Source organism: Engraulis encrasicolus, chromosome 15 (assembly GCF_034702125.1).
Source record: "Engraulis encrasicolus isolate BLACKSEA-1 chromosome 15, IST_EnEncr_1.0, whole genome shotgun sequence".
Taxonomy (NCBI): Eukaryota; Metazoa; Chordata; class Actinopteri; order Clupeiformes; family Engraulidae; genus Engraulis; species Engraulis encrasicolus.
This window is the reverse complement of record NC_085871.1, coordinates 49,726,432-49,741,482: the sequence shown is the minus strand read 5'-3', so window position 1 is coordinate 49,741,482 and position 15,051 is coordinate 49,726,432. Positions and strand designations below refer to the sequence as shown.

Below are 15,051 nucleotides of genomic sequence, written 5' to 3'. Positions count from 1 at the left end.
ACACACCTGTAACAGGAATGCGTTCACACACACACACACACACACACACACACACACACACACACACACACACACACACACACACACACACACACACACACACACACACACACACACACACACATCATTCTGGTGTGTGTGTGTGTGTGTGTGTGTGTGTGTGTGTGTGTGTGTGTGTGTGTGTGTGTGTGTGTGTGTGTGTGTGTGTGTGTGTGTGTGTGTGTGTGTGTGAACGCATTCCTGTTACAGGAATGTTACAGCCTGGAAGAGATATCCTGTTGCTCTCAGTATTTACAACTCTGACGTCACTTCCGCTTCCGGATCAAGCTATTCCCGTCGAGGAGCTACTCGGACGAAATTAAGTTTCTTCTCGTTTTTCTCCTAAAAGCTTTGTCTGAAACTTACAACTACAAACAACTGATTCGATGTAGTGTTACTTTAGCGTTACCTTGTTATCACTCTTACAACAACATAAGCACATAGGCTAACCTCCCCACCATCCAAATAGATTTTTGCTTTCCACCAGGCTAGCCTACATAACTTTTTTTTTTTTTTTCGCGCAGAGCCCTACTCGGCTTTAGTTTCACCTCACCTCATAGTCAAATTTGCAACACTACACCAACTATCTCGCAAAAATAACCTTTTCTGCTGCATCCGCAGACCTAATTATGGCCAACTCTACCTGCGCCTGCAGTGATCTAGCTAATGCTAATGAAAGACTAGCCAAAGCCAACATGACGATTGAAACACTTAGAAGTGACATTCGCCGGCTACAATGCGAGGTAGTCATAAAATCCCATAACACCACGTTGAAACACCAAACCAGTAATACTAGCGCCAACCTAACTACACTATCTTTTTTCCCCAGCCACAGCAAACACCAGCCGAAGTCCCCCCCGAATCCACCGTGCTCCACTCCCGCGCGTCGTAGCTGGACGGAGGTGGTTAACGGCGGCAGGGGAGTACTGCAGAAATGTTCACCACCTCTAGTGACTAGCAATCGTTTTTCTGTACTTGACTCAGTCATCGATGCAGAAACTGATCCTGTCCCCCCCTCCCACCAGGTGCCCAAGCCTCTACCACAAAGAGTGCGACCCAGAAGCCGCCGGACCCTCGCTACCCCCAGGCAAATCACCCGAGAGCTGCCTGCCCATTCAGAACCCCGGCGACCATCAACAGTCCTCATAGGATCTTCGATGGTTCGCCACGTAACCCTACGAAACGCCCAGACGTGGTGCCTACCTGGAGCTCTCGTAGCCGATGTCCAGTCGAATGTGCCGGACGCGCTGTCACAGTATCCTACTGCCACAACTCTCATCGTCCACGCAGGCTCCAATGACATCCGGCTGCAGCAGTCTAAAAAACTTGAGTCCGATTTCCTCTCTCTTATTAATACCCTTCGCAGCACTGGAAAAAAATACGCTATCTCAGGCCCCATCCCCTCTGTTTGTTTCTCTGCCTTCCAGTTCTCCCGAATCCGCCAACTGCACGTCTGGCTGATGAGACACTGCCGCCAAGAAGCCATTCCCTACGTTGACAACTTCTCCGCTTTCTGGAACCGACGAAACCTCTTCGCACGAGACGGAAGGCACTTAAACAGATCTGGCGCTCGTCTCCTCGCGACCAACTTAGAGCTGACCCTCGAAGCCCATCGGTCCTTGGATTGACTAACAGGTGTTTCAAATCCAAAGCACTACACCAATTTAGACACTGCGTGCCCAACAGAGAGTAGGCCTACCCCACTAGCTATCCACGCTGTCACTACCCGTAGGAAAGCTCGCAGATATAGACCCTCTGGTTGTGTACACAACAACCTAATTACGATTGCACCTGAACGCATAAACAATAGCTCTACTACTTTGAATGTTAATGCTGCATTACTTAACGTGCAGTCCTTGACCAACAAAAGCTTCATAGTAAACCAGCTGGTCTCGGACAAAAACATAAGCTTTATGTTCCTTACCGAAACATGGCTTAAAGACGACGGGGCTGCTACTTTTATTGAGGCTTGCCCTTCCGATTACAAATTCCTTCACGCCCCGAGACCAAAGAAACGAGGCGGAGGCGTAGCCATACTTTTCTCCAACAAATTTAATTGTACTAAGATGAATCTGGGCTCTTTCTCCTCATTTGAATACATGGCAATGAGGGTCCAAGCAAACCTCAAACTGATCATTATTGTTCTGTACCGTCCACCGAAATTCTCTTCGTCATTTCTATCTGATTTCTCCACCTTCATGTCGGACGTACTTACTAACTATGACAAAGCAATAATTGCTGGCGACTTTAATATCCACGTAAATAAATCAGATGACGCAATAGCCAAGTCTTTCTTAGACACATTAAATGGATTCGGTCTCGTCCAGAATGTTACAGAACAGCCTACCCATCGAAAAGGCAACACACTTGACCTTGTTATTTCACATGCACTTGATATCAACAATATCTCGGTCACGGACGTCGGCCTCTCCGACCACCACTGTGTGTTTTTTGATTTTGACATTTCAACACAAATTAGCACACCCAACAATGTCATTCACAGACGACGCATTAATGCCTCTGCTGAGCTTAAGATTTCAGACCTCATCAAATCAGGTGACCTACTAAATGGTCACTGCACACCTGATGAAATGGTTGATAGCTTCAACAACAACTTAAGAGGAATTCTAGATAACATAGCTCCAATTAGAACGACGACAAGAACCAGAGCTAGGTATTCACCTTGGATGAATGACTCACTTAGAGCCTTAAAAAGAAAATGCAGAGTAACCGAGCGTCTTTGGAGGAAAACTAAATTAGAAGTCCACAGACAATCCCTTAGGGATGAGATCTCCTCCTACAATAATGCGGTACGCTCAGAGAGAAAAGCATATTTTTCCAAAATCATAACAGACAACCAGCATAATGCGAAAGTTCTTTTTTCCACTATTGACCACCTGCTTAATCCAACACATAGCAATAACAACCTAAATGCAGCATCGCATGCCAAGTGCGAGGAATTTGCTAGATTTTTTAATAAAAAGATTGCCGACATTAGAGAAGGCATCCAAGGTGGAAACGCAGCAACCTCTGTCGCCCACTCAGGCGATACACCGAGGGGAGGGTTAAACCCCCCTAGGAGACCTGAGAGCTTCCAAAAGTTTTGTCCAATTACAGAGGACGACCTCTGTAAAATAGTCAGGGAAAGTAAGCAGTCTACCTGCAGCCTTGACGCGATCCCCACATATCTGCTAAAAAACATACTTGGTTGCTTAGCAGCACCTTTACTGCAAATTGTTAACACCTCTATGCTTACAGGCATTTTTCCAAGCTCATTCAAAACAGCCATGGTAAAGCCACTCCTAAAAAAGACAAATTTAGATCAGAATTCTTTAAACAACTACAGACCTATATCAAACCTCCCCTTTATAAGCAAGGTACTAGAAAAAGTTGTATTTAAACAGCTTAATCAACATCTGGCTGGGAATGATATCTTGGAAAAATTCCAATCAGGCTTTAGAGCCAACCATAGCACCGAAACAGCACTAACCAAAATAATAAGTGATCTTAGGCTCAACACTGCCGCAAACAAAGTTTCAGCACTTATCCTCCTCGACCTCAGTGCCGCCTTTGACACGATAGACCACAACATACTAATTGACCGCCTTGAATCTTGGGTAGGCTTGTCCGGTCACGTCTTAGAGTGGTTCAAAACATATATTACAGGAAGACAGTTTTTTGTCACCATCGGAGAATACGTCTCCAACAAGTATGATGTGCCTTTTGGAGTTGCTCAGGGTAGTTGCTTGGGCCCTCTCCTCTTCTCTCTCTATATGTTGCCCCTGGGCTCCATCATCAGAGAGCACAATGTTGATTTTCATAGCTATGCCGATGACACTCAACTATATATCTCTGTCGAGCCTAGCCAAACCACTGCCATTCATGCCTTGACTAAATGCATGTCTGCCATTACAGATTGGATGAACAGTAACTTCCTAAAATTAAATGAAGATAAAACTGAAGTGTTGCTCATTGGGCCTAAGAAAAAACGTGCAAAACTCCACTCCAGCCTAGGTGACCTAAGCATACACATTAAAGATAAGGTTACTAGCCTAGGTGTGGTCATAGACTCGGATTTGAGCTTTGAGCCTCACATCAACAAGATAACAAAATCTGCTTTTTTCCATCTTAGAAATGTCAACAAAGTGCGCGGCTTGGCCCCCCGACAAGACGCTGAGAAACTTATTCATGCCTTTGTCACCAGTAGGATAGACTACTGCAATGCTCTCTTCTCTGGTCTCCCAAAAAAATTAATTGACAAATTGCAACTCATTCAAAATTCTGCGGCAAGAATCCTAACAAGAACCAGAATGAGAGAGCACATCTCTCCTGTCTTGGCAGACCTGCACTGGTTACCTGTCTCATACAGAATCGACTTTAAGATTCTGCTCACAGTATTTAAAGCATTAAATGGACTTGCCCCTAGCTATATCTCAGACATGCTTTCTTTTTATGCCCCTGCTCGAGCTCTCAGGTCCACTGATAGTCCATGGGCCGGAGCAGAAGTTGGTATCACCTGGGGTGGCAAAGTCTATCAATGTTTTTTGTAATCCTCCATGCCTGAGGGACATTATTTGGTATGATAGCCCTCTGGAAGTGGTAGCTTTCTTATATTTTTACTCACTTTTATAATGACACCCAGTGCATTTCGCAATACATGCCTATATATGGATGTAGGCGTATGCAAGTGTCTGTGATGATGGGATATATTTTCATTGATGTTACATCACATGTAGACACCTTAGGGATTTTGAAAATATACAGTTTTGATGGATAATGTGCTTTCCTATGAATTATATAAGTCAAAATATATCCGTCATACACTTTTTCAGCAATATAATGCAAGGTTAGATTGATGCAGAAGCCTGTAGGAGGGTGGGTCAAATCCTAATACTTGCTATATCATATCTGTAGAGTGTGGGCTTTCAGAAAATATATGGGTTTGCTAGTTTAATATAAATTATAGGCTACACCTATTTAGGCCCAAAACCTATAGGCCTAACTGTCTAATGGATTTCAATGGAAATCAATGCATTTCAATGTAATCCCAAACACATTACATAACTATGGTATAGAGGAATGTAGGAAGTTGGGAGATGTCACAATGCACATTATATCACATCTGGACTGTGTAGACCTTGGAAAATAAATGGATTGGATAGCTTAATAGAAATTACACAGTTATTTTATACCCACACCTCATGGCCGTCCATTAAAAATCAATGCATTTCAAAGTACAAAGTACTTTACAGAACTTAAGTACGGATAGAGGAAGTTGGGAGACCCCAGGTGGATAGGTTGGATTGCAACGTTTGCTATATCATATCTGGAGAGTGTGTGCTTTCAGAAAAAAAACATGGGTTTGATCGCCTAATATAAGGTATGCTGCTATTTTAGGCCTAGAACTCAATTGTCCAATGGATTTGAATGAAAACCCATGCATTGCAATGTAATGCAAAGTATATTACAGAAATGTGTTGTAGATTAATGTAGGAAATTGTGAGTTGTCCCAATGCATATTATATCACATCTAGAGTATGTAGACCTTTAGAAAGTATATGGACTAGATCAATGATTCTCGAACTTTAGGCCTGGGCCCACTGGTTGGCCCTTACTGTATTCCAAGTGAGACTTGAAATCATTTTCTAAAAATCAAAATCATATTTGTTTGTAGTGTATGTTTTGTTTTATTTATTCAGTCAGTGATGAGCCCTGAAGAAGTATGAACATTTCAAGGGGACCCCGAGTTGGAATAGGTTGGGCACCCCTGGATTAGACAGTTTGATACACATTACAGAGTTATTTAGACCCAAACCTCATAGCCGTCCATTGACAATCAAAGCACTTCCAGGTAATGCAAAGTGCATTACAGAACTAAGGTATAGCTCAATATAAGTTGACAGATCTCTCAATGCACATTATATAGCTACTGTACTGCACCTTGGAAAAACAAATGGGCTTGATATGCAGTAGAGTTATTTTAGACTCAAAACTCATCTAGCCATTGAAAATCAAATCAAACGGCTATATTACAGAATGAAGGTAGGACTAAAATGTAACGGAGAAAAATGGAAGATGCGATTGCAATTGCACACACATCAGTTTCAAGAACAGTACATGGAGATCCTGCATAACAGTATTTTCATTTTGTCTGGAACTAAACTAGATCATTACTTTTTCTGAAAATGTGTCTTTTTTTAAACATACCGTACAATCTGACTTGCTGGGTATGTTGGGTGTGTTGACTGCTGTAGTGTCAAAGACAGATAAGACTAGGTACATCATGATACAGACAGAAATGGCATCAGGTGAGTCCTGTTTAATTTCATACGTGTTGTGACTAGATGTTTGAGAATGAGTAAGTACATGATGAACAATAACTATACTACAGACTTGTGAGAACACCAACCAGCGGGACTATAACTCCACAAACATGCTGGAGGGAAGAAGGAATCTCACAGGGATTTGATAGAAAAGATATTCAAGGGAAACTAGTACATGTGCCTTGCATTGATTGTTGCCTCCGAGTCCAATAGTAGAGTGAAGCACACAAAGTGAATTGAAATCATTGACTGCATGTGTAGAGCAGGTGGGGTCCTGATCTCTATCTTGGAAAGTAATCTCCTTTTCAGTGTTATTTCACAAAGGCTGGCCAATCATGCACATTGATACTGTTCAAAGGGCGGCATGTCTGGGTAACACACAGCATGACCTGACATTAAATCCAAACAACAAAGCTGGAAAAAAGAACCTCCATGTCATCTTCCTGGATCTTGCTGATGTCTTTGGCGCCATACCCCATGAGCTTCTCCGAGTGATGTGCCTCCCCATTTAAGAAAGTGCCCATTTGAACAGGAACTGGAAAGAGGACTTTCAGCTTACATCAAGATGTGGCTTGAAGTTTCAAGATGTCCATTACCAATCTCACAACTTGCAGTGCACCAAGGCATGGCTACAGATGACACTGAATTCAGACATACTGTATTGTGAGATCAGTGGTGAGGGAAAAGGCATCACTTGTGGTTATTTAGTGTAATTGGAGACCTGCGATGGGAATGAGGCAGCATCAGCTCCCAAGAAGGCTGGAGATATTGGTGTATCCTTCAGTTTCCTATTCATACATTTCCTTTGAAGATTGCCCCCACATGCCCTCAGACAACCAGCTCATTATTTAGTACATTGTACCATAGAAAGGTACATCGCAGCCGGGAAATTGAAGTCTGCATTGAAGAAGTTAGATGCAGAAGGTTTGTGGCAATATACATCACCAAAACGTCTGAGGGATGTGGGAAGGGTCTCACAGCCACCAAAAGCACAGGTATGATCACCCTGTCACTTCCCAGTAAGGGTTTACAGTATGAAGTTCAAAGACACCCTCAAAAGCCAGAGGAACTGAGCCAGAGGCCCTTAGTGTCATGTGTTCTAAAATCAACTCATTACTCAGAAATTGAAACTGTTCATGAAACTTACCCCTATCATTCTCCAATTTGTTGCGCCAGCAACCAGCAATCACCAATGATGCTGATTGGATGGGGGGAAAGCCACAGGACCCAACAAATGGCAAACAGCTCCTAAATTCAACTTCATCATTTATCATTCACCATGTTTTCTATACAGCTATAGCGCAAACACTGAATCTCTTCATGGCTGGGTTTTTTGGAAGACTAGATGTAATAGCCCAACCTGGCTGATTATGATAATAGTGATGGAGATTTTGAAAATTATAATTCACACACATTATAATTTGTTAAAACAACATACCATAGGTGCAATTGCCATGTTATGTGTGAAGGATTCTGAATGCACTATTTGCTTTCTTTTCATTGAACAGTCATTGTGTCATTAAATTCTCATTTCTTCTTTTGCAAATGCCATTCTGAGAGTTACGTATCCTCTTGACCTCTTGCCTTGTTCTAATTAATCTTGTTTTCAAACACTTGAGTGTCCACCTCCTGTAGACTCAAGTTGAGCCATTTTTGCAACCAAGACACTATGGTCTCTATCAAGATCTAATATGCCTGGTCAGCCATTGAATAGTACTTTCTGAAAATAACATCCACATGCCCATCAACTAGTCATCCACACGGTGTCAGAAACTTTTTCCATAACTGCAAGTAGGCTATATCATAAAAGGAGACCAGGCAACAGTTTTTCACTTCATGGGTGACCCAATACTACCAGTGCTTATGGGTTTGAGGTTCAACAAAACAAAATTGCCAAAAGAAAGTCTCATTTCATGTAAAGAAGTAAGCGTTATCAAGTTTGTATTGATAGCACTCTGGCCCATTTTAGGACATCCTAGCATGCATCTCCAGCATATGCCTACCCTCACTTTAATTTATTAGAAATATAGGCTAAATGTGTCCTGGCCCACTGACTGAAAAAAAGATTATTTAACAGAATGTATGTAGGCTTTCTAAAGATCCACTGGATGTGACATTTGTGTTGTGATATCTCCCAACTTCCTACACTCCTCTACCTTAGTTCTACAATGTAATTGCAGAATTTGCATTTGCAATGCATTTCAATGGTCAGCATCTAAAGTACCTGAATTATGTGCATTTAGCAATCTAATCCATATATTTTCCAAAGGTTCATAATGTGCATTTAAACACTTCCTAACTTCCTCTATCCCTACATAAGCTCTGCAAAGTCCTAAAGATTTCATACTTTTAAATGCATTGATTTTTAATGGACGGCCTTGAGTTGTGGGTCTAAAATGGGTTATTTGTAGTAAGCTATCCAATCCATATATTGTCTTAGGTCTATACACTGTAGATGTGATATAATGTGCATTGAGGCATCTCACAACTTCCTACATTCCACTATACCTTAGTTATGTAATGTGCTTTGCATTACATTGAAATGCATTGATTTCCATTGAAATCCATTGGACAGTTATGGGTTTTTGGCCTAAATAGGTGTATGATTTACATTAAACTAGCAAACCCATATATTTTCTGAATGCCCACACCCTAGAGATATGATATAGCAATCATTGGGATTTGACCCACCCTCCTACAGGCTTCTGCATCAATCTAACCTTGCATTATATTGCTGAAAAAGTGTACGACGGATACATTTTGACTTATATAATTCATAGGAAAGTACATTATCCATCAAACCTGTATATTTTTAAAATCCCTAAGGTGTCTACATGTGATGTAACATCAATAAAAACATATACCATCATCACAGACACTTGCATACGCCTACATTCATATACAGGCATGTATTGCAAAATGCACTGGGTGTCATTATAAAAGTGAGTAAAAATATAAGAAAGCTACCACTTCCAGAGGGCTATCATACCAAATAATGTCCCTCAGGCATGGAGGATTACAAAAAACATTGATAGACTTTGCCACCCCAGGTGATACCAATATGTGAAAATTTGGCCTCTGGCTCATGTACTATGATGCCAAGCTGCTAAGGACCCCCACCCCCCCGCAGAAGAAGATCGGCGACGCCGCGTTTGCCTGCTATGCGCCCAAGAGATGGAACGCCCTCCCCATCGAGATCCGATCAGCCACCTCCGTCGACTCCTTTAAGAAGCAGCTGAAGACCCACCTCTTCATCCTTGCCAACTCCTAGCTACCAAGGCGTCATAGTGTCCCAGCCGCCGCAGTGCCCTTACTACTCGCAATCCAGCCCTGGCAGGGGGCTCCCCTAGGTGGCCGCTGGTCTCTGCCTGAGGTTTCTTCCTGACTACAGGGGGTCTTTTTTTTTTTCTCAGACCTCACTGAGCTTTTTTTCCCCCTCACAAACTATGATTCAAGCGAAAGGGAGTTTTTCCTCACCCCTGATGCCACCAGGGGCCGCACCTGAGCGCCCAATCTCTGTGTGACTATCTATGACTTATGATAGGCCCAGCCACTATGGACCTTACACATCTAAGAATCCTGGTCCTAACCTACGTTGACCTTATGACTCTACATTCTCTGTCTATCTCTTCTTCCTCTGCCTTCCTGCTTTTCTGCCTCTCCTCTATACCTCTCCTTTTAAATCTATCTCTAACAATGTTTTTTTCCCATTTGTTAAGCACTTTGAGTTACATGCCTTGTATGACACAGTGCTATACAAATACAATTATTATTACACATCAACACGAGACACACAACTGGCTCAAACAGGAATACATGCATAAACACATAAACTCACGTTTGCAAGTTTGCAATGTATTTGGAAAATGAGTGTGTGTTTGTGTGCGCACGGACGCACGCACGCACGCACGCACGCACGCACAAAGGGGAGGTGGTGGCTTAGGTGGTAGAGCTGCCGTTCAGCAACCAGAGGGTTGCAAGTTCAAGCCCTGCTCTGCCTGACCCTGTCGATGTGAGCAAGATACTTCACCCCAAGTTGCTCCTGGTGGCAGGGTGCCACTGGTTTGTGAATGAGTGAATATGAGGCATACAATGTAAAGCGCTTTGAGTGCTCGAAGAAATGGAAAGGCACTATATAAATGCAGACACTACACATTATTTTCCAAAACAAATGAAAACCTTCTAAGAAAATGCTGTTGCAGCAAATTGCCATGTGCAGATTACTTGACTTTGCCCTGACTAGGAATTCACTACAGTTTGTATGCCATGCCAACTCAAAATCACAATCAAGATCAACCTTTCCTCAAAAACTAATAAAAATGAGTTGCAATTTGCTCATTTGAGAAAGTGGAAGATAGAACCGACACATTTATGATTGGTGGACTGAGATATCAGTTAACTAAACAATTTAAAGTCTTTTTTACAGTGTGTGAACTCCTGTAAGTCTACAGTAGCCTAGGCAAATAGAGGGTTATCACACACAGACACACACACACACACACACACACACACACACACACACACACACACACACACACACACACACACACACACACACACACCAAGTGTGACTTACTGTAGTGTCTCCAATCTGCAGTCTTGATGACTAAGAGTAGAACATAATCGTTCCACCTCCTCCTCTCTCCTCAGGCCAGCCCCAGAGAGTGTAGATGTGTGTGAGGTCAGAGCAGAGACCAGATAGGAGCAGATCTCCTCTGTCAGATCACATCCCTCCAGCCTGGGAGACAGAAAGCAGCATGATACTGTATATGCACAGATGTGGAACACACACACAGGACTGAGAACACGAATACACACACACATAGGACTGACACACACACACACACACACACACACACACACACACGCACACACACACACACACACACACACACACACACACACACGTGTGTCAGTGCCCCATTCCGATCACTGAAATACATACTGGTATTACATATATGTGAACTCCCATTGGGATATATATTTTAAAAAAAACAATAATAGTAATAATATTTTTGTTTAGTTTGGTCTATTTTAATTATTTATTTCGTTTTGTATTACTTTTTTTTCAACTTGCCCCAGACCCCCACAGATCTAAATTAATATAGATGAATTCCATGATTGAAGTGAGATTGACCTATTGATCTATTGATCTCTATTGTAAGTCGCGTTGGATAAAAGCCTCTGCCAAATGTAATGTAAAGTAATGTAACTGAGTAAAATGACTTCAATATGATCCTGTAGTCCAGCCTGAATAGTTTTAGGTAATTAATAAACAACAATCTCCTTGATGGTTGCAATAACCTTGTGAATAATGTTTGTAAACACTCTATAATCAGTATTTATTTAAGCAGTAATATAAGTAATGTCAGTGTGTGTCCTGCATTTACCTCCTGGATGTGTTTCTCCCCATTTGATGAATGATCACTGTTATCAAATTCCTAAGAGGATAGCAGGGATGTGTAGAGTATATACATGTACATGTGTCTACCTCAACTCCCAGGGCTTGCAGTCTGGATGGCACCCAGCTGAGGATGACACATGCAGTGATGATCCTTGGACTTGGCCGTGGCCCTCCAGCGTCAGTTGTGCAAGGCATGAGAAGTGTGAGGTCAGGACAGAGGCAAGACAGGAAAGGCTCTTCTCTGACAGGGTGTCATCCAGCCTGGGAGGGACATCAGGTTATAGTTAGTCAGCTTACGTGTTACGTGTATTGTATATGTAGAAAAGGACTGGAATCGTAAAAAAAGATAGGAAGAAACACGACACCAAGCCAGGCACACACACACACACACACACACACACACACACACACACACACACACAGACACAGACACAGACACAGACACACAGACACAGACACAGACACAGACACAGACACACAGACACACACACACACACACACACACACACACACACACACACACACACACACACACACACACACACACACACACAGTGAAGTGATGCTTACTGTAGCTTCTCCAGTTTGCAGTGTTGATGACAAACAGCAGAACATAAAGTGTCCACTGCTGAGGCCTCCGGGTGATTTCTCCCGAAGTGCTGTGTCAGCTGCAGCTGTGTGAGACGTGATGTGTGTGATGTCAGGGCAGAGGCCAGATAGGAGACGCTCTTATCTGACAGGAGACAGAGCTTCAGCCTGGAAGAGACATCAGGATACAGTTAGACAACCTCAACACTACACACACACCTGGACAGTACTGCAGCCTGGAAGAGACATCAGGATACAGTTAGACAACCTGCACATCAACACGAGACACACACCTGTAACAGGAATGCGTTCACACACACACACACACACACACACACACACACACACACACACACACACACACACACACACACACACACACACACACACACACACACACACACACACACACACACACACACTGGTGGCTCCGGTGGAGCCATTCGGCAACCAGAAGGTTACAAGTGACACATCAACACGACACACACACACACACACACACACACACACACACACACACACACACACACACACACACACACACACACACACACACACACACACACACAGCCTGGGTTACAACTTACACATCAACACGAGACACACAATTGGTTCAAACAGTAACGCATGAATATATACGTACATAAACGCACGTTTGAAAGTTTACAATGTGGTTGGAAAATGTGTGTTTGGAAAATGTGTGCGTGTGTGTTTGGGAATAGCAGGTCTTTTGAGTGTGAACTTCAGAAGTGAGAAGTAGCCGAGGCAGATGGAGAGGGTCATATGAAACACACACACACACACACACACACACACACACACACACACACACACACACACACACACACACACACACACACACACACACACACACACACACACACACACACACACACACACACACACACACACACACACACACACACACCGGCTCCGGTGGTAGAGGAGCCATTCTGCAACCAGAAGGTTACAGGTTCGAGTCCTGCTCTACCTGACCCCATCGATGTGTGCAAGATACTTCACATGAAAATTGAAAAAAAAAGTCCGCACACCTGGCTCCCTTTCTTTACATTTAATGTGACGTTTCGGGCAGAAGCACTTCTTTACAGTGTGGGAACTCCTGCAGATAGAGAGGATCACGCACACACGCACACACGCACACACGCACACACGCACACACACACACACACACACACACACACACACACACACACACACACACAGACTCACTGTAGTGTCTCCAGTCTGCAGTCTTGATGACTCAGAGTAGAACATAATCGTTCCTCCTCCTCGTTCCACAGCTGTTTCCCAGAGAGTGTAGATGTGTTTGGGGTCAGAGCAGAGATCAGATAGCAGCAGATCTCATCTGTCAGAACACATCCCTTCAGCCTGGGAGACAGAAATGATACTATACATGCATACAGTAGATGTGGAAAACTCACACAGGACTGAGAAGACGGAACACAAACACAAACACGAACACACAAACACAGAGACACACACACACACACACACACACACACACACACACACACACACACACACACACACACACACACACACACACACACACACAACCAACTTCCAGGCAAACTTTTCTGTTTTTCTAAACCAGGGGTTCCCAAGCTTTACCATAACAAGGCCCCCACATACCGGTAGATTACAGCCAAGGCCCCCCTTACATGGGCCGTGCCACAATATTGTTTTCTGTGCACCCGCTCTCACAATCATAGAAGATGTCTGTGTGTCAGTGCCCCATTCAGATCACTGAAATACATACTGGTATTACATATCGTCGGCTTGCTACCAAAACCGCCTAAGTCCGAATTTGGTCGAAATGAGATTTTTGCATAAACTTACTCCCCTATCACAGCTGCATCACCCTGCCTTTCTGCCAGGGCCATTGATCAATCACAACAGTCACCAGAGTCAAAAATCTGTATGTATAAAGTCACACACTGCCCATGAGAAAATGAATGACCAGGGACGTAGCTATAGGGAGGACAAGGAGGGCATTTGCCTGTAGGCCTAGGGCCCTCCTGCAGGTGGCAGGGGTAGGGGCCCTATTATGATCTTGGCAGGTGATATGGGGGCCCTATCTATTAATCCTGGGGCTCTGTGCACAATTGTTCTGCCAATGTGAATGACTTGGGTAACTTGACTTAGCCATTTTTGATGCAAGAAACAGTTTATTTACATCTGTTAAGAGTTCTCTCTCTCTCTCTCTCTCTCTCTCTCTCTCTCTCTCTCTCTCTCTCTCTCTCTCTCTCTCTCTCTCTCTTCAAAGACAATGGCCATGTTTCAAAACTTCATCCTTAGACATCTGTCTGAGATAATCTTGTTACCACACAATGGTTGCAGCCTTACATTAATTTATTATTGTAGCCTTAGAACGAATTGAGCTATTCTTAAACATGTGCTTTATTTGATGTTATCATAGATTTATAGAAGGCTGCCATAGACAACATCCTCTTATGACAATCGATTATTTCATACATTGATCTAATGTTTTAAAATGTAGATATTAAACAGCATTGGGTTGATGTCACTAGTGCAATACATTATTTCATGCACAGTAGAATAACTAACTCCAATGTGTAAGGGATCCAGTAGTGGTTCTATACCATATTCTGAATGCCACGGTCATGGTGTTGAAGTGGGCGGGGCACAGTTCTATGACCAGGTTACCTCGGTCAT

The 15,051-nt window shown here is 43.1% G+C and overlaps 3 protein-coding genes across 3 annotated transcripts in view; 1 reads left to right on the top strand and 2 right to left on the bottom strand.

The window, feature by feature from the left end:
* LOC134464325 (zinc finger protein 501-like) overlaps positions 1-15,051 on the bottom strand; it is a 419,382-nt gene that overhangs the window by 253,139 nt on the left and 151,192 nt on the right. The gene's annotated exons all lie outside the window — the stretch shown is intronic.
* Positions 593-2,452, top strand: LOC134464725 (uncharacterized). Its single transcript, XM_063218077.1, has 2 exons — positions 593-941; positions 1,065-2,452. Exons 1-2 carry the CDS (start codon positions 669-671, stop codon positions 1,665-1,667), a joined length of 876 nt encoding a protein of 291 aa, XP_063074147.1. The 5' UTR covers positions 593-668; the 3' UTR covers positions 1,668-2,452.
* Positions 12,518-15,051, bottom strand: part of LOC134464323 (NLR family CARD domain-containing protein 3-like) — a 95,599-nt gene continuing 93,065 nt past the window's right edge. Inside the window, exons 3-4 of the mRNA XM_063217789.1 lie at positions 13,628-13,743; positions 12,518-12,522 (exon numbers count right to left, since the gene is read on the bottom strand). Of these exons, the coding sequence (XP_063073859.1) occupies positions 12,518-12,522; positions 13,628-13,743 (121 nt within the window). The remainder of the gene's footprint in view (positions 12,523-13,627; positions 13,744-15,051) is intronic.